This window comes from Apis laboriosa, unplaced genomic scaffold (assembly GCF_014066325.1).
Source record: "Apis laboriosa isolate Shangri-la unplaced genomic scaffold, ASM1406632v1 scaffold74_cov149, whole genome shotgun sequence".
NCBI lineage: Eukaryota > Metazoa > Arthropoda > Insecta > Hymenoptera > Apidae > Apis > Apis laboriosa.
In genome coordinates this window covers 1,423,060-1,441,469 of record NW_025224330.1, presented here as the reverse complement: position 1 = coordinate 1,441,469, position 18,410 = coordinate 1,423,060, and the positions used below count along the sequence as shown (strand labels likewise).

The 18,410-nt window shown below is 20.3% G+C and overlaps 4 protein-coding genes across 7 annotated transcripts; 2 read left to right on the top strand and 2 right to left on the bottom strand.

Annotated features, from left to right (window-relative positions):
- The first annotated feature begins 31 nt into the window (after positions 1 to 31).
- Positions 32 to 3,510, top strand: LOC122719352 (ankyrin repeat and LEM domain-containing protein 2). Of its 3 annotated transcripts, XM_043945090.1 has the most exons (11): positions 32 to 408; positions 500 to 828; positions 919 to 976; positions 1,133 to 1,227; positions 1,427 to 1,579; positions 1,635 to 1,861; positions 1,948 to 2,095; positions 2,166 to 2,298; positions 2,384 to 2,489; positions 2,563 to 2,691; positions 3,240 to 3,510. In XM_043945090.1, the coding sequence occupies exons 1-11, from the start codon at positions 273 to 275 to the stop codon at positions 3,286 to 3,288; spliced, it is 1,563 nt and encodes a 520-aa protein (XP_043801025.1). In that variant the 5' UTR covers positions 32 to 272; the 3' UTR covers positions 3,289 to 3,510. The 3 variants fall into 3 exon arrangements, 2 of the variants coding, with proteins under 2 accessions (XP_043801025.1, XP_043801024.1); XM_043945089.1 differs by having other exon boundaries at positions 34 to 408; positions 919 to 1,227; XR_006347565.1 differs by lacking the exon at positions 3,240 to 3,510 and having other exon boundaries at positions 919 to 1,227; positions 2,166 to 2,294; positions 2,563 to 2,603.
- Positions 3,511 to 3,603: 93 nt separating this feature from the next.
- Positions 3,604 to 6,748, bottom strand: LOC122719355 (clathrin light chain). Of its 2 annotated transcripts, XM_043945092.1 has the most exons (7): positions 6,638 to 6,748; positions 6,002 to 6,154; positions 5,550 to 5,636; positions 5,375 to 5,464; positions 5,095 to 5,206; positions 4,894 to 4,905; positions 3,604 to 4,017 (listed from the first exon to the last, which is right to left on the bottom strand). In XM_043945092.1, exons 2-7 carry the CDS (start codon positions 6,147 to 6,149, stop codon positions 3,837 to 3,839), a joined length of 630 nt encoding a protein of 209 aa, XP_043801027.1. In that variant the 5' UTR covers positions 6,150 to 6,154; positions 6,638 to 6,748; the 3' UTR covers positions 3,604 to 3,836. The 2 variants fall into 2 exon arrangements, with proteins under 2 accessions (XP_043801027.1, XP_043801028.1); XM_043945093.1 differs by lacking the exon at positions 4,894 to 4,905.
- Positions 6,749 to 7,832: 1,084 nt separating this feature from the next.
- Positions 7,833 to 10,246, bottom strand: LOC122719324 (cyclin-A2). Its single transcript, XM_043945035.1, has 6 exons — positions 9,943 to 10,246; positions 9,316 to 9,786; positions 9,014 to 9,237; positions 8,718 to 8,922; positions 8,403 to 8,650; positions 7,833 to 8,331 (listed from the first exon to the last, which is right to left on the bottom strand). Exons 1-6 carry the CDS (start codon positions 10,102 to 10,104, stop codon positions 8,250 to 8,252), a joined length of 1,392 nt encoding a protein of 463 aa, XP_043800970.1. The 5' UTR covers positions 10,105 to 10,246; the 3' UTR covers positions 7,833 to 8,249.
- Positions 10,247 to 11,071: 825 nt separating this feature from the next.
- LOC122719323 (putative uncharacterized protein DDB_G0274405) lies at positions 11,072 to 18,305 on the top strand. The gene is made up of 8 exons (XM_043945034.1): positions 11,072 to 11,145; positions 11,381 to 11,839; positions 12,360 to 12,551; positions 16,271 to 16,424; positions 16,770 to 16,803; positions 16,869 to 17,098; positions 17,707 to 17,886; positions 17,989 to 18,305. Exons 2-8 carry the CDS (start codon positions 11,411 to 11,413, stop codon positions 18,303 to 18,305), a joined length of 1,536 nt encoding a protein of 511 aa, XP_043800969.1. The 5' UTR covers positions 11,072 to 11,145; positions 11,381 to 11,410.
- The last annotated feature ends 105 nt before the right edge of the window (positions 18,306 to 18,410 follow it).

Here is an 18,410-nt window from a genome sequence, read left to right as displayed (position 1 = left end):
ATGCCTTTTACATTATGTTCAATTGTTTACTAATCTGAAAATTAAATTTAGCTTTGAATAATTTATCATACAAGTTTTCTATTTTCTTGTAAATTTATATTTTATAGTTAATTTAAAGAAAACAAAATATTATATACAGAATTATTAAGATTAAGTTAGACAAGTTAAATTTAATAGCTTGATACATTTTTGGCACTTTCATATGTGATACATAACCAATAAATAATTATATGATTTAAAAATAATTAAAAAAAAGCTAAAGAAAAGAAATAATGGATGAAACAGAACAAATATCAGAAACATTACATATGATTCATGGAAATTCTAATACGTTAAATGAAACAATTTTTCATGCAGTATATATACCTGAAGAAAATGTTAATTTTTCAATGGAAAACAATATTAAAGGTAAATATATAAAAATAAATAATTTTTTTGTAGTTTAACTTTTTAATTTATTATTTAAATATAATATATAATTTTTATTTAAATGTTATAGATCATATTCGAGTGTATCAAGATAAAGCAGAAGCATTAAAAGTAATTAAGGAATTTAAAACTGGTCGTTTAAAATCATTTAAAATACGATCAGAAGCTGAAGAATATGCAAAAACTGGTTTTGAAAAAGCAAATAATATAAATAGTATAACAAATACAACAATATCTATAATAGAAGAAAAATCAAATAATTTTAAAGCTCCAAGATCTCAAGATCTTGTATGTTTTAGAAAGTTAATTAAAGATGGAGATCTATATGCTGTAAAAAATACAGTATGGGGAAATCCACGATATTTAATTGGTAGTGGAGATACACCTGCAATTCTGCAAGTAAATCATAACTTAAAGTTATATTTAGGAAATATATAAATTGTTTAATATACAGATTATTTAAAAATTTCATTTATTTATTTATTATAGGAAGGATGCCGCTATAATGCATTACATATTGCAGTTAGAGCAGATAGACCTGATATGTGTGAGTTAATATTAAACACTGTTGGAAATACAGATTTTATAAAGTTACTTTATGGTGATGAATGCAAGAGTTATGTAGATCGTGCACAGATTATATTAGATTTATATTTAAATACACCTGATAAGGGATTGAATGAAACTCCATTACATTTTGCAGTTAAATTTGGTTTAAAAAATGTAGTTCGAGTTCTTGTTTCATATCCATGTTGTATAAAAACATTACCAAATAAATATAAACAACTACCAATAGATGTACGTAATAAAATATTTGATATTTTTTTATAAAGAATATTATTATATATTTTGTTTAATATATATATATATATATATATGAATTTATTATTTTTTATTTATAATTTATTTTCTCTTTATATTCTTTACATGTACATTCTACATTTATATGTATTTTATGTAAAATATTAATTTAATTATATCTTTGTTGATATTATAGATAATTTGTAGTAGAATATGTCAAGAAGATGAAGAATTGAAAAAAGAAATACGTTTGCTATTGGAAGATCAATATTATGTACCTGTATTAAGATCAGATGATAATTCATTGCAACCAATGATTGGGGAACCTTTTTCTCCTACTAGTCCTTTGGTATGTTAAAATATTTTAATTTACATTGCATATTTTATGAATAATATTTTTATAGAGTTTAAATACGGATCCAATTAGTCCACGTTTAGAAGTACGTGCATTTGCTGGACCAATGACAAAATCTAGAGCATTAGAATTCAGAAAAAAGTGGAAAACACCTCCACGTCTTTGTATGACTCCAATTAAAAAAACTGATGATGAATCTAATGCTATAGATAGTCCTACTAATAATTTAGCTTTGAGATTACAAGATGCAGAAAAAGGTCTTGAACGAGTTGGAAGGTATTATAAATTTTGACTTAAAATTATAATATAAATTATATAAAATATTAATTAATAAATTTAAAAAAGAAAATTTTAATTATTAGAGACTTAGCAGAAGAATATCAAGTATCATGGAAGGAATATTGGCCATTTTTGAATGATTTCGCAGATTTTCGTACTAAAGAAGGTTTAATAAAACTTGAAAAATATTTAGAACATAAATTTCAAGATCAATTATTTCGTTATAATCAGGTATAAAAAATATTAATTTAATTTTTAAATTAATTTAAAATTGTTGCATTTCTTATACAATTTTTCACAGACATCAAATAATGTAATTAATTCAAACAAAAATTTAAAAACAAAATTACAAATTGATGAAATAGACTATTTATGTAATAAATTACAATCATGGTCATTACTTACATCAAATAATCAAGATCAAAATAATGTAGGTAAGTTTTGAATATTTCAAAATAAATGAAATTTATATAGATATATGTGGTAGAAGATACTTAAAGTAATTTTTTTTTCTTTTAGATGAATTAGAATTTTTTACACCACCATCATCACCACAATTAACAATAGATAGTTCTGATGATGAAATGCAAAATGCAGAAGAAGGTTTTGGAACATTTCTTGAAGGGTAAAATATTATATATATATTAAAATTATATATTATAATTACTATACATAATGCTTTATTTATTATTTTATAGGCCAGTACCAACAAAATTGGATTATGCTGTTTATAATGCAGTATCAACATTACTTAACTCCATTACATATCCAAATATTTATCGCTGGCAACATGACATGCAACTTGCTATGAAACGTGATTTACATAGGTATTGATCTTTTGTCCTTTTGTATTTATAAGAAACGATTAATATTATCTTTTTTTTTACAATAATATAATATAAATTTTTTTTTATTCGGATTATATATTTATTAATTTTGTATTTGAGAATCAGACTAACATAATTTTTTCAAAATTTAGTTATATATATCATTTTTTTCAATCTTTACATTATTCTTATTAGAATAATGAAAATTCACTTACGTTATATTAAAATAAAAAAATTTAATAATAAACTTGGAATTTTAAGTATTTATAAGCAAATTAATCCAAGTTCTTTATAACAACAACAATAAAAAAGAATTTCACATATGTTAATAATTTTAATATTTTTATAAACATATTATCAATTACAAATTTTCAAATTATAAAATTAATCAATTTATTTTTTAATTTTTAATCACTTTACTTTTCTTGTTCTGCTTATAAATAAAAAAAAAAGAACTCGGATTACTTTTCAAATTCTCAAATACAAAAATAGTCTATTATTAATACATATTAAAATTTAATTAATTTAAATTTTGTTTTTATTTTCAGAGCAAATAATGCAAGAACAATTAGAAGAAAATTGATCATGAATTTCTAGATATAAAATTTCAAGATGTTGGACAATGTATAAAACTAAAACTATAAAAATTTTATATATTACGCACAATAAGTTACTTGTTAAATAGTATTAATATACTTCAAAACTTATTAACTGTACTAAAAACAATATATTTTCATAAAATTTTATATATAATTAAAATAATTTATGGAAATTTTATATATTATTTTATGAATTACCACTTACATTTAAATATATATACGCAAGGGTAAAATTATTATTTTTCTATATTATATCAGCATTAATAATTATGTTACATATTTTATTTTTTAAATTTAATATTTATACGTATAATTGCTATTAATAATCTTTATTCACAATAATATTACATTCTCACTTAACAGATCTTTTATGATCTTTTTTTTTTAAATGATATTATTGTAACCTGCATACATAACACTTTTTCATTTGTGTGTGTGTGTGTGTGTGTGTGTGCGCGCGCGCGCGTGCGTGTTACGCACACACACACACACATACACATATATGTATATATATTTATTTTTTTTTATACCAAGTTGTTAATTTAATCAAAGACTGACTGGAGCTGGTGGAGTTTGTTTCAACTGCAAAATAATTGAACGCATTCGGGAAACATCTTTTGAAGTGCGGGAAGATTTGGGATTAAAATCGCAAAGTTTAGCAATACGTTCCCATTCAGTTCCTGGTTCCACTTCATCAGCTTCTGCTACAAATTGTTTTTCTGCGTTCCTAGAGATAAATCCATTATGTTATATAAACTATAACATATAAAAAAAGTGCGACGATACTCAAACATTAAATGCAATAATAACATTGCAGTATATGTATTGAATAATTCTATTTCCGTTTCATATATATAACATATGTAGCAATGCAATGTTAAAAATTTTTTTAAGCAATTTTTATTTTAATATTATAATGACTTATAAATGATAATTATAAATGACTTTAACAATGTATACATATGTGTATACATTTACTATTTCTTTTTATATTATTTTATAAAATAGAATTTATGTTATTTCATAATTTATATAATAAAAAATAAAGATATTTTAGTATTTATTTTTATAAATATGATTTAAAAATAATTAACAAGATAAAATGTTAACATTGTCTATATATTAAAATATCAAAATCTAATTATATTTTATTGAATCATATAATTAGACAGATAGAAATTAAAAATTTTAATATAACTTATATGTTTATATTTATTTAAACATTTTAATATTAATAATGACAAAATAGTTAAAAATTTAATTATTGTAATACTTATGCTCATAAATATAATAATATAAATAAAATATTATGATAATTTAATACATATTTTTTTAATTATTTTTAATAGAAATAAATGAAAATATTCTAATGGAAATAAATACATGGCTTTTGTATAATAGATTAGAAACATTGAAATTTCAAGTATAATTGCATCAAGCACAAAATATACAAATTGTTATATAAAAAAGCGATTGTTATTAACATATGGAAATATTTAATATTTCTAATATTCTGCAAGTTGCCTTATAAGCTGCCTAAGCAAGCTATATTATACAGCAATGCAATGCAATTATACATGCAAAGAAATATAGTGTAACTTACTTGGCTGATTCCCTAAGAAGCAGAATGAAAATAATATAATTGTATGTAGTACATATTTTAAATAAAATATTTATAATTTTATACAGAATAAAACTCTTTTAATTGCATCTACAAATATGCGATTAAAAGTTATAATTTCAAAAAACATTAAAAAATGTTATATAAAATAAAACTGAATAGTGTAACAATTTTAAATATTACCTGTTCGTAGTTTTTGTTTTACTAATTGCTTCTGCATGATGTTTATACCATTCTTCCAATTCTTTTCTTGCAGCTTCTCTCCATTCTTCTTTTTTCTTTTCTTCTTCTGCATCTAAGTGTATTGCATATAATAATACTGTGTAAATATTTTGAAATACATATCAATTTATTATTATATAACTTTATATAACTATTATATAACTTTATTATTACATGTAAATTAACATTTTTTGTGTATCTTTATAATATATATATTAAATATATTATAAAGATCTTTTACCTTTTTCTTCTAATCTAGCTTTTTGTTCTTCTCTCCATTTTCGTATTTTCTCAGGTTCTTCTTTTACTGGGAGAGGCTTGGATACAGTTTCTAAAAATAGTTTTTTTTTAAATCTATATATAATGTTTCATAATAAGGCAGATGATTTAAAAAAAGATAATACAATATAATTTACCTATTATTGAAGATGCTTGTGTTTCAGGAAGTTGTCCAATAGCATCTATTATCTCAAAACTGCCTTCAGCATCACCACCTGGACCAACTTAAATTTCCAAAATTTCATATTATTTAAAATTAAATATTTTAAATATTTATATTATTAATTAAAATTTAATTAATTTAAATTATAAAATTTTTAAATAAAAAATATATATGTATAATGTAATCTTAATTTATGATTTATAATTACATATTATTATATGAGAACAAGAATCATTTATTAATTTTGATATATTCATAATATTATTAGTAATATAAACAAAATTTTTGAAACCAAGCAACATAAAAGATTACAATCTATCCCTTTCCCTATCTTCAAAAAAAATAACTATTATTATTTATATAAATTGAATATTATAATTTTATATAAATATTAAAAAATAATATGATTAATATAATTATAATTACCATCTGTATTAGGTGCTGTCACAGGAGCAGACATAGAAACTGATGGAATTTCATTCTCTAATCCTGCCAATTGATCCTGTTCCCTAGCTACAAATTCTGCAACTGGATCTACTTCTTCATTGACAAAGTTATCACCAAATGCATCCATGATATCTAATAAAATTATCAATATGAATTGACAAAGTTTTAAACAAATTAATATTTTTACGCATAAAATATTGTAAATATAATAAAACATATAATAAAGAAAAACAAATTATACTATTCTGAAAATTCTGTAAAAATTCTGTAAAAAATTGAATTATAATTTGTTTATTCAATTTTAAAAAAAAGATAAATATATTACAACAATACAATTTTCTTTTATATTCAAACTGTGATATTAATATTTTTCAAATATTCATTTTTATTTTAATATTACATATTTATAATTTAAATTAAAATATTATAAATGAATTTATTTATCAATCAAATAGTATAAATAAAAATAACCTAAAAATATGTATCTATTTATTTAAAATATAATTAGATTGTACAAGATATTAAAAATATTTAGATATATAATATGTAAGATGAAATACAAACGTTTATTTAATAAAATAAAATATCAAAAAAATATTGAATTAAATTTTATACCTCAATAATATACGGAATGTATAACTTTTATCTTAGGAAACACCCACAACTACTTTTTCGTTAGATTTCTATATAATATCAACTGCAAATTGTCAACGTCAATACTAGTTTAGACTACGCACACATGCGCACAATTAAATGTAATGGAAAAGCAAAAGAAATCAGTATTACCAACTTTTTATAAATATTATAAAGAATATCTTCAAGAATATTTTAGTATTTGAGTATTTCGATATATCAAAAAATATCATATTATACAAAATTAATAGCATATATTACTTTATTCTTAATATTAATAATAGTCTTTTACATTTTGTGTTTTATATCATATAACAGAAAATATATTTTATAAATATTCTATTATGAAATATTTATTTTAAAATTGAAAAGTATTTTAAAATCAATTAATATTATTGAACTATTATTGACTTCAGTTATAAATTTAAGGCATATTTTAAAGTACTTATTTTATTAATTTTTCATAATAATTTGGATTTATCATGTTTTTTTAAGAACATTATAAAATTATTATATATGTATTTCATTTTATTATATAATATAAATAATATAATTCAAAAATTCGATATTGCAATCGCAGAAAAATAACATTAAAAACAAATTTATATGTATATATATTTTTTAATATAAACATTATAGATATATATAGTATATAGTGTATCAAACACTTTAATATTTTTATTTCAATATATTCTGCTCAGAGATCATGTCTAAAATTTTATATTCTTTTTAAAAAGATTAAAAAACATTAAAAAAATATTTTTTAAAAACATTTATATGAAAAATCAAATATTGAAATTAAATATTCTATATAAATCTAATTAATTTTAAAATAAAAATTTAATATCTAAATATAAAATCTAAATATTTATAAAAAAAATTTTTTTTAAATAGCATGATCTATGAAATGTATATACAAATACTATTTTTTATAAATAAGTAAATAAAAAATAAGTAAAGAAAAGCAACTAAAAAATTATTTTTAGTTAAATCATTTATAAAAATTGTCAATTTTATATGTATAAAAAATATGTAAATAAATAGCTATGCAAGAATTGTAAAATAGATAAATGTTGTAATTATTTTAATACATAGAAATATTTCCATCATAATGATGTATATTTTTAATACAATGTCAATAATAAATACAGTTATTATTCTTACACTTTCTATTATTTTATGACAGATCACTGGCAACAAAATTTAGGCATCATATATATAGAGCAAGTGTTCTGTTAACAATCATCTAAAAAATGCATATAAAAATACAATTCCTAAATAACATAATTTAGAGCTTCATTCGTTAATATAATGATGGAGCTCTAAAAACAGTTATTAAAATTTATCTACAACCTATAATAAGTATAGGTGGTAGTGGAATATGAAAAATAAAGCCAATATGTTTGCTTAAGCTAAACATAGTGACTATATATGCAAATAGAAATTACTCGTACATTTCATTTGTGAAACAATAGCTCAGTCTTGCCCTAATCCCCTCCTTGTCTTACAAAACATGGGATTTATAGTGGGAGGTTCGTTATCTCCAAACATAAATTTTTAGATATTTTTATTTTTGCGCAATGCCTGTTGAATACTAGGCATGCTCCTCTTCATCTTCAGAAGTCAATGTGACATTATCAATACGTCGTGGTAATAATAATGCTACATGTCCATATCTAAATAAGAATATATTTGAGACTCAATAAAATATAAAAAAAAAAATTTAAACATTAATATTTGAACTTACTTGCTGCTTTTATATTTTTCTTGTATAGCTTGTTGTCGAATATTTAATGCATTATAGAAAGTTTTATTTAAACACAAAATACATTCTTTGAGATCCTTTAAACTATATCCTGTTGATAATTCTAATTCATGTGGCCACATTTCTTCTAATAATGTATGTCGTGCAAGTGCTATTGCAGATGCAGCTAAATGACTAGGTAAGAATTGAAGATATGGATCTCCCTCAAGCATTGATAATTCACAGAGATACTATAGAATTTTTTATGAAAATTAATATATTATTTTATTATTTAAAAAAAAAATATTATATACTTACCATTGCTAAAAATTTAATTTTTTCAGAAAGATTATTACTAATACAGAATTCCATAAGAAAGGTAAGAGGTGTTGGAACAGTTAGGTCAAAAGATAGAACCCTTAATATTAAATGTTCCATACGTAACACATGTTTTTTTGGATATGTGTCATCTGTGATATATACAAATTCACCTACTTCAGGTGGATAAATTTCTTCATATTTTCTAAATTATTAAGATTTCAATCAGTGGTTTTACTATTTTATTATATAACTTTGTAATAATAATTAATTAAATATATATTAAAAAAACTTACGCAGCAATGAACATAGCTGCTGTGCCTACAAGTTGTAATTTTGATTTTACAACACTCATGTATGATAGAAAGCGATCTATATATGAAACAGCTAAATAGAGTGTTTCGGTTTGTAATCTATATTCTTCAGCAACTTCTACAAGCCAATCCACTAATATTGACCTCATTGAATATGTTATATCAGATTGTTTTTTCATATATCCTGGTTTTGGTCTATGATGTGTCTAAAATAAAATTTTTTTAAAGCTATATTAATATTGATTATTTTAACTTAAAAAAAAAAATTTTAAACAAATACATACTTCTGCAACACGTAAATAATTATATATGTCAGCTCTATATTCATCTACATCAAAAAAATTCATTCTCATTTCTTTAATAGATTTTCTTCTTTTTTGATGATTTTTCTTTGAGGAAGACAAATAAGAAATAGATTTTTCTAAAGACATTGGACTGCCTTGTGAAAAAGTTATTTCATTTTCCTTCTTTTGATTTATATCTTGAATTGCATTATAAAATGTTGGTAAATTTGAGACATTTATAGGATTTACTTCTAACCTTGGTTTTTCTCTTTCAAATGTAATATTTTCCTTTTCTCTCATTTCTTTCTTATCTTTTGTATCTCTAAGGGCAACAGAAGTTTCTTCTTCTAACTTATCTTCATAGATTTTAAATATAACTTCTTCCTTTTTTTCTTCATAAATTTTGAAAGCTTCAAAATGTGTGGGTATAACTGCTTTCGTTTTTTGGTATTTTTCATCCTTGTATATTTCCTACAAGAAACAAAATAAATTAATTAATCATTAAAAAAATATAAATTTAAAATTTAAAAATTATTTTTTATGGTTATTTATTATATATAATAAAAATAACATTAAATTTTTTAATCTACAGAAACGCGGGAGAAAAAATAAAAAATGTATACATACTGATTTTGTATTACGATTACAATTATTATGAAGAACACCTAGAACTGCACGTTTCGTTGGTTGCAATGTTTGATTTTGAAGGGGCACATTAATATTTTCTTTGCCGCGACGAACATCGGAAATACGATTTTCTTGATCCTCATGTACTCGAATCGTGGCCATTATTTAGTTAAAAATTTTCTGCCAGTTTTTTATATATAAATGAATTCTTCTTTTTTTTCAAATTATTATTAATTTTTAATCACTATGCATGCCTTTTCCTTATTACAACGAAATATATTTACCACCCATACATGGCAGACAAATTTCGAAGCTCCAAGCAACTCAACAAACTTCAGTTGCCGTTTGATTTCAAACAAACGTAACTTTAACAGCTGGCGATACGTTAAAAGCGTTGCTCAAATAGACCAATGAGAAAAGAATATATCTTATACATCGGAAATAGACCAATCAGATAGGTAATATATTAACTCACCTTCTTAAAATTATCCTTAAATATAGGTGCATATACAATAAAAATATTATTTGTTTAAAAATTATATATTTTTTAAATATAAAAATTTTTTATTTTATATTTTTTCAATAAAACTAGAAATTATTTTTAAGTATTTCATTATATAATATAATTATCTTAAATATATATAATTAAATAAATTTAAAAATTATAATTTAATAAATTAAATTTGAATATATTATATTATTTAAAAAACTAACATATCTTTTTATTTAATTAACTTTTTTATAAATGATAATTGATTAAAAAATTAATAAGAAGAAAAAAACATTAAAAAAATTTATTTAAATAAATAAAAAATGAAAATCATAAAGATACTATATATAACAATTAAATAAATTATATTTTTATCTTTCATTCTTTTTTCTAAATTTAATAATATAAATTATAAATAATTTGTAAAAAATAAATATTAATGTTAAAATATTATGAATTACATTTAAAAAATTTTTTAAATTAAAAATAATAATAATATATAAATTTAGAATTATTTAATAGTTAAAAAAATACTTTTTATTATATAATACGATATTATATAAAGTATATAATGTATATATACATATTCTTTCTATATAATTTTTCCTTTTAATATTTAGAGTATTGAAATTATAAACTCGTTTGTATAACTTAAAGTTTGTTGTTCATGACTATTGAGATCAAGCTTTTCGGTGCTGATTACTATTTGCAAGGTAAAAAGTTTATTTGCTTACAAGTTCGTAATGTTTTTACGATATTTGCAACAATTATTAATTCTATAATTAGTTTCAAATAAAAGTTCAATACGATAAAATTAAAAAATATATAATTCGAACATATATTCCATATTTCGCGTATAAACAGTGTATAAAGTTAAAGTTTTAACCTCATAAATAAAGCTTTGCATTTAACGAAATACTGATCGTTTACTACTTAATATCGTAAAAGTGATTTTAGAAGATTTGCATCGAAAATAACATGAGTCCGTTAAACCGAGGACCCTTGTTAGGGCCAAGAGTTCCACCTACTGGTGTGCGACCTCCACCTCCTCCGAGATTTGGTGGTAGATTGCCACCTCCTGGTTTACCTCCAAGAATGCCACCACCTCCGATGAATCCAGTTTTTGGACCAATGCGACAAAGATTACCACCGCCACCGCGACCAGGTGGAGTAAATCGACCAAGTGGACCGATGCCATTATTTGGTCCACGAGTTAGAGCTATGGCTCCAATGGTTCCACCAATGGGCTTAAGAGGTGTTGGACCTAGAGGACCATTGATGAGGCCTTGGCATAGAAGAGCATTACCACCTCAAATTTTATCTCATATGAGACCAAGATTTTCTATAAGAAATGGCAATGTTAAAGGGAAAGCAATGAATAATGCAAAAAAAGTTAGTAAACTTGAAGTAAGTAATAATTTTTAACTTTTTAATATTTATAAAATGCAACTTGGATAATAATTCTATTGTTTTATTAGAATAATTATGTTAAATAATAATTGCATGATAATGGAAATATAATCAATAAATTTATTTATTTGATTATTTCTTTATTCAAATATAATTTATTTATATTTTAATTAATAATTATTTACCAAACAAATGATTATTATCTATTTAAATTATCTACTTTTAATTTGCTTGAATTTTTCTTTTGTATTTAAATATATTTGTCTTTGAAATATTTAAAATAAATATATGAGTCAAATTAAAATTAGTTAATTTTTAACTTTTAAATTTTAGTTAATAACTACTATGAAATATATGGAAGAGAACTCTAATCAGATTTATTATATTTATTGACAATGAAAAATATAATTTATTAAATTATATACATATAATATCTTAGTACATGAAAACAAAATTATAAATAACAAGTTTAAAGATATTATTTAAATTCTTATAAAAAAATATTACAATCATTTAGGAATTAGAACTAAAAAAGCCATGGATGACTGATGAAATCCGAAGTGAAATACAAAAAAAAAATAAGCTGTATGCTAAAGCAAAAAAGAATAAAGATGCAAAAGAATGGGAAGAATTTAAGGATTTAAGGAATAAAGTGACAAGGATGATCAGAGATGCTAAAAATGATTATCTTGCAAAACATCCTGAACAGGTATCTTTCTATTTAATTTTTGTACATATACTTGTATATACTTTTTGTACATATGAATTTGTAGATATAAAACAAAAATATTTTATTATTAAATTTTTTACTTATACTTTTTTCTGATTATGATAATTATATAATATATTTTTCTGATTATAATAATTAAATATATATATATATATATATTTATACATTTTTAAATATATCATATATAAATTATTTAAAAAGCATATTTTAAATAATTTAAATACATAATATTTAATTACATAAATGAAAAAATGTAATTTATGTTAATTAATATAATTTTTTTGTTTATAATAATTTAAAATTAATATTTTATATATTTATAATTCAATATTTTTTGAATAATCTTTTTTAATATTCAGTAATATTCATTATATGATATATTATATTATAAGTATATAAATATGATATATAATGTATACAACATCATTTAGTTTATTTACATAAAAGTTATACAATATATTTTTATGTAATTCAAAATTTTTTTATTGAAGATTGATTTTATTTTTAGAATTGTTAGTTAATAATTATTATATGAATTATACATAATATAATTATACATAATACTAATCTTTTTAACATATTTTAATATATAAATTATATTTAATTATAATGAAAATAGTATATTTAATTTTAGATGGAAAAATAAAAATTTTTTCATTATAGAAATAAGTAAAAAATAATTTTATATGCTTATATAATAATTTTTTTTTTTTTTTTATATATTTTTTTCCTACTTATGTACATTAAGTTAATAATTAAAGATTGTATTGTATATATCATAGATGAAATAAAATTCTATTTTATTTCTTTTAATATTTTACAGTAAATATCTCAGAATAATTTAAGATTTAAAAATATTAATAAGTTAAAATATATTAATAATAATAAATATATTAAAAAATTGATTAATTTATGAGAGATGATTTCAGTTATATAATTTATTTGTATAAAATAATTTAATATTTGTATAAAATAATATAATACATCACAATATCATATTTATCATTTATAAATTATTATAATTTATAAAGAAAAAAATTACAGAATTCTTTTTTTGTCTTATAGATATATAAAAATATAAGAGATAAGTATAAATATTGTTTTATGATATTTGAATAGTTTATAAGTTTGATTATAATATTTCATTTAATATATTTATTTATTGTATTCAAAAGATTAATCATATTATTTAAATTAATATATTTTTGAAATATATTATATATATTAAATATTTTTGAATTATATTTATTTAATAATGAATTTTTAATTTTGGTAATGATCTTATTAAATTATTTATATTCAAAGTAAGCATTATTTGCACCACGTTTAATTGGCATTATGTAATTAATTTTATTGCATTCCTATCGTAGTTGATAAATTACTTTGATTATAGGGTGCTCAAAAAACAGATGATAAGAATACGATCGAATCCGAGGGTGTTCAGAAAACTGAGAATGCGACTGAGCAATCAGAGCAAATGGAGCTAACGGAGGAGATGCAGCCTTCCAGCGAACAAGCACAGTCTTAAGCTTCAGGCTACTCCTCCTATAAAGAATTACACAAGTATTCTGTTTTCAAACTTCAGAACGATTTAATTCCTTCTTCTTTTAACGTGTAGTATATTGAAAAATCGAAATATTTGTATCATTTTTAATTACAAAATTTGTATTAACCGTTCTTTTGTCATTTGTAAAATATCATTTCTTTGCAATATAATTTTCTTTAGCATTTATATTTATATTATAAGTGCATGCTGCTAGATTATCACGATAATTATTTTGAGAAAATAGAGTTTAATATTATTGAATAATTGAATAATAATTGAATAACAGATATTCTTTTTCATTTTTCAGTAATACTTATACAAAACTGAACTATTTTTTTTCTCTTATAATTCATTAGTATATGCTTATAAATGTAAAATTTTGTATATTTCTTATATATTTTCATGTTAAAAATACTATAACTTCTATAACTTCTTTTCATAAAATTTATACAAAAATCTGGCGTTTGTTAATTTTGTTATTAAAGCTCTTTAATTGCTCTTTGGCCAGAATATACAGTGCTGCGAGCTATTCTTAATAGAAAATTTCATTGAATCACTAAAAAATGTTCTGATATATTTATTAAAATATGTATTCTACTTAATAAATCAAAAATTCAATATTTTCTACATAGCTTGTGGCTCTGTATTGAAATATAACAATTTTTGTAATTGTTTATTATTATGTGTCATAATATTGAGAGTACATTTTATTAATTTCAATAATACATGACTTCCATAAAATATAAATTCAGAATAAAATAAATTTGTAATTAAGATACATATTGTAAGAATAAATCGTATTTCTATAAGTTCTAAATCTGGTGTCCCCAATTACTTTATAAACCATTAAAAAAAAAATTCTTATATGCGTTGAATAATCGTTCTGAAATATGAAAATGATCTTTGTAGATTGTTTGTATCAAATGAAAATATTGTTCTCCTAAAATTTTTATTAATTATATATGTTTTATACTGTTGTATAAAAATAAAAATATTTATAATCTTCTTCATTAATATCGTATAAGTAAATTTATCAAACTTATAATATTAGATTTGTTTTTATTTTTCAAAATAATTTAAAGCAAGAATTACTATATATATAAATATTTACTATAAATATATATATTATAAATATATATTTATAGTAAATATTTATAATATCAATATATATATATATATATATTATATATATTATATTATTATATATTATATATTTATATATTTATAGTAAATATTTAAAATTTTTTTAAAATTAAAATTTTTTTTATGTTGTCAATTTAATTTTATATTTTAAAATTGTATTGAAATTTTCCAATTTCATAAATTTCATATATATGCAATATATCATGATGACTATGAAATGTTTTTTATATAATTATTTATAAAATTTAATCTATATTATTATATCATTTATTATATCATTTAAGATATGGATAAAAATATGCAATTGATAATATTTGCATAATCTTAATCTTAATAAATGGATTTCTGAATACCCTGGAAAAGATTTTAAAATGATAATGAATAAGCAATTATTTATGACAACATAAGAGTAATTTCTATTTATAAATACATTTTTATTTTTATTTGCATATGTATATCAAACATTAATTTTTCTTAATAACTGTAAAAAAATACTTCTATTATTTTTAATTTATTATATTTACAATATTGTCATTATAATAATTTCTTTTTAATATTGTCAATACAAATATGATTTTGAAGACAGAAATCTTAATTAACAAATAATTTATATTGTTTATTATAAATAATTTATTATTTATTAATATCTTTGTGAAAATCTATTCTATGATATATAATTTTGTATTTAAATTGTTCAAATTATTTATATTTTAAAATCATAATGTTAAAAACAAAAGAATTATTTTTGAAAAAATTATTTGAAGTAAATTTTTCATATATTATATAATATCAAACAAAAAAATTATAAAATAATAAAATTAATATAAAGATTTATATTAAAAGAAACCAATGAAGTTTTAAATATTCTTCATTAATATTTTTCATTAATAATTATATATTATTCATTATTATATATTTTTCATTAATAATCATATATCTCAAGAAATATTTTTACATTAAATTTGAATGTGAGTAATGAATAAAAAATATTTGAAGTAACTATTTTTAGGCTCATCTTTATCCAAATAGTGAAGAATCATATGATCAAAGAAATGAAAATTATTCCAATTCAAAGGATGAGTTATTTTATTATAAAATAGGTGATACAAATTTTTCATCAGAAGATATTCTTTCCAAACATGAGAAGGAACATGAACTCTATGGTATTGATGGATATAAGAATACTTGCATTTATGAGAAGACAGCTAGACAAAATAATGTAGACAATTGATTGGCTATTTCTGATAGATCCAACAATTATAAAAATAGGCATGCGTATTGGTCGAAAGTTTCATATATATAAATAAGATCTTATATATTATATATCTATAGTATTGCTAATAAGCAAGGGAGGGGAGTAATTTTCCTCCCCTCTACTATTCTATTAGCCATCTTCACGTAGATGCAGCTATATTTGTAATTATACTTTCTTTTCTCATTCATCGAAAAATATATTACTATGCAACATAATAATTTATATTATAAAATTAACAATATATCAATTTCAGAAGACATTGAAAAATGGATAATGGAGAGAAAAAAGTAAGTTATAATGATTTATAATTGATAATGATTAATGATTTATATATAATATAATTACATCACAGAAAATATCCTACAAAAATTAATATTGAATTACGAAAAGCTGAAGAAATAGAAAAATTACAAAGAGGAGAAATAATTAAACAAAAACAGGAGATTACTAAGCGAAAAAGACATAAGTTTTTACGTTCTTATAATCGAAAAAGAATAATAAAAAAAGAACCTATTATAATATCTAATAATATTGAAGAACAAAAGGAAACATATAGAGGTTTGCATCGATTTTTTGGAACATGTGAGTATTTAATTATTTTCTATTATTTCGACTTCAAAAAAATCAAGTAACTTTCTACTATAACCTTTTGTTCTGTTTGACATTTTGCATTAAAAATGTCATATATATATATATATATATATATATATATATTGTAAATTTTGGCATATTTATTACAAAAATTTATTTCAAAGAATGATTTTATTCTTAAATAGTTGAAATTGAATTATAATTATTTTCTATATGTTTTTGAATTTTTTTTTTACTTATATATAAGAAAAATGTTCAAAGAAATAATCTTTTTATAAATATAAATTTATTTAATGTTTTAATGAATGTGCTAAAATGTAATTAATATATAATAATATGTAATAATATATATAATAATAATATAATAATAAATTTTTAGTAATAGTGATGATTATTATTTTACGCTTCAAAATTTCTTTGTTTTTTTTTATTTAATAATTAACTGACTAAGATTAATAATTATTAAAATTATTTAAATATGAATCAAATTATAAAAAAAAATATAATTTATAAAAAATAATTTTTATATTTCTGAAAATAATATAAATATTTAAAAGTTATAAAACTATTATAAATATACATATATATATATTTTTTAGTATGCTTAAGAAAAGAAGATTTGGAAATAGAAAAGCAATCTAATAATGAAATTGAAAATAATTACAAGGAAAATATTAATCAAATTTCTGATGAAGAAGAAATATTAGATATATTGCCAAAATTTGCTACTTCTAATGTACCCAATTTAGTAGCAAATTATGAAAGTGTTTCAGAAGAAAGTAAGTATAAGATATTTCATATGAGAAAAAATTTGTAATAAATTCATTATTTATAATAAAATAAAAATTAATATCTAATGTTTATATATATTTCATTTGTAGGTGATATGCCTGAAGAAGTATCATTTAAAAAGATAAGTTTAAATAATGAAAACAAAGAAAATAATGCAATAAAAGATGAAATAATAGATGAAAATAGATCTATTCAAACACAGCCAATAGATTCAGTTTGTAAAATTTCCAAAATTAATCTGACATTGAATCAAAATTCAAAAAATAAAAAACAGAAAATTATAAATAAGACGCCACCATATACATCACAATTATTACAAAAATTACTTTCACGATCTATTCAACATGAAAGAAATTTAATATGTCAGTGTATAAAATATATAATAGATAATAATTTTTTTGATTAAAATTTTGATTACATATTTTTATTTATATATCTATAGTATAGATAATATAGATATTTTCCAAATAGCTCTTTTATAAATTAAAGCATATTTTTTTCTTAAAGTGAT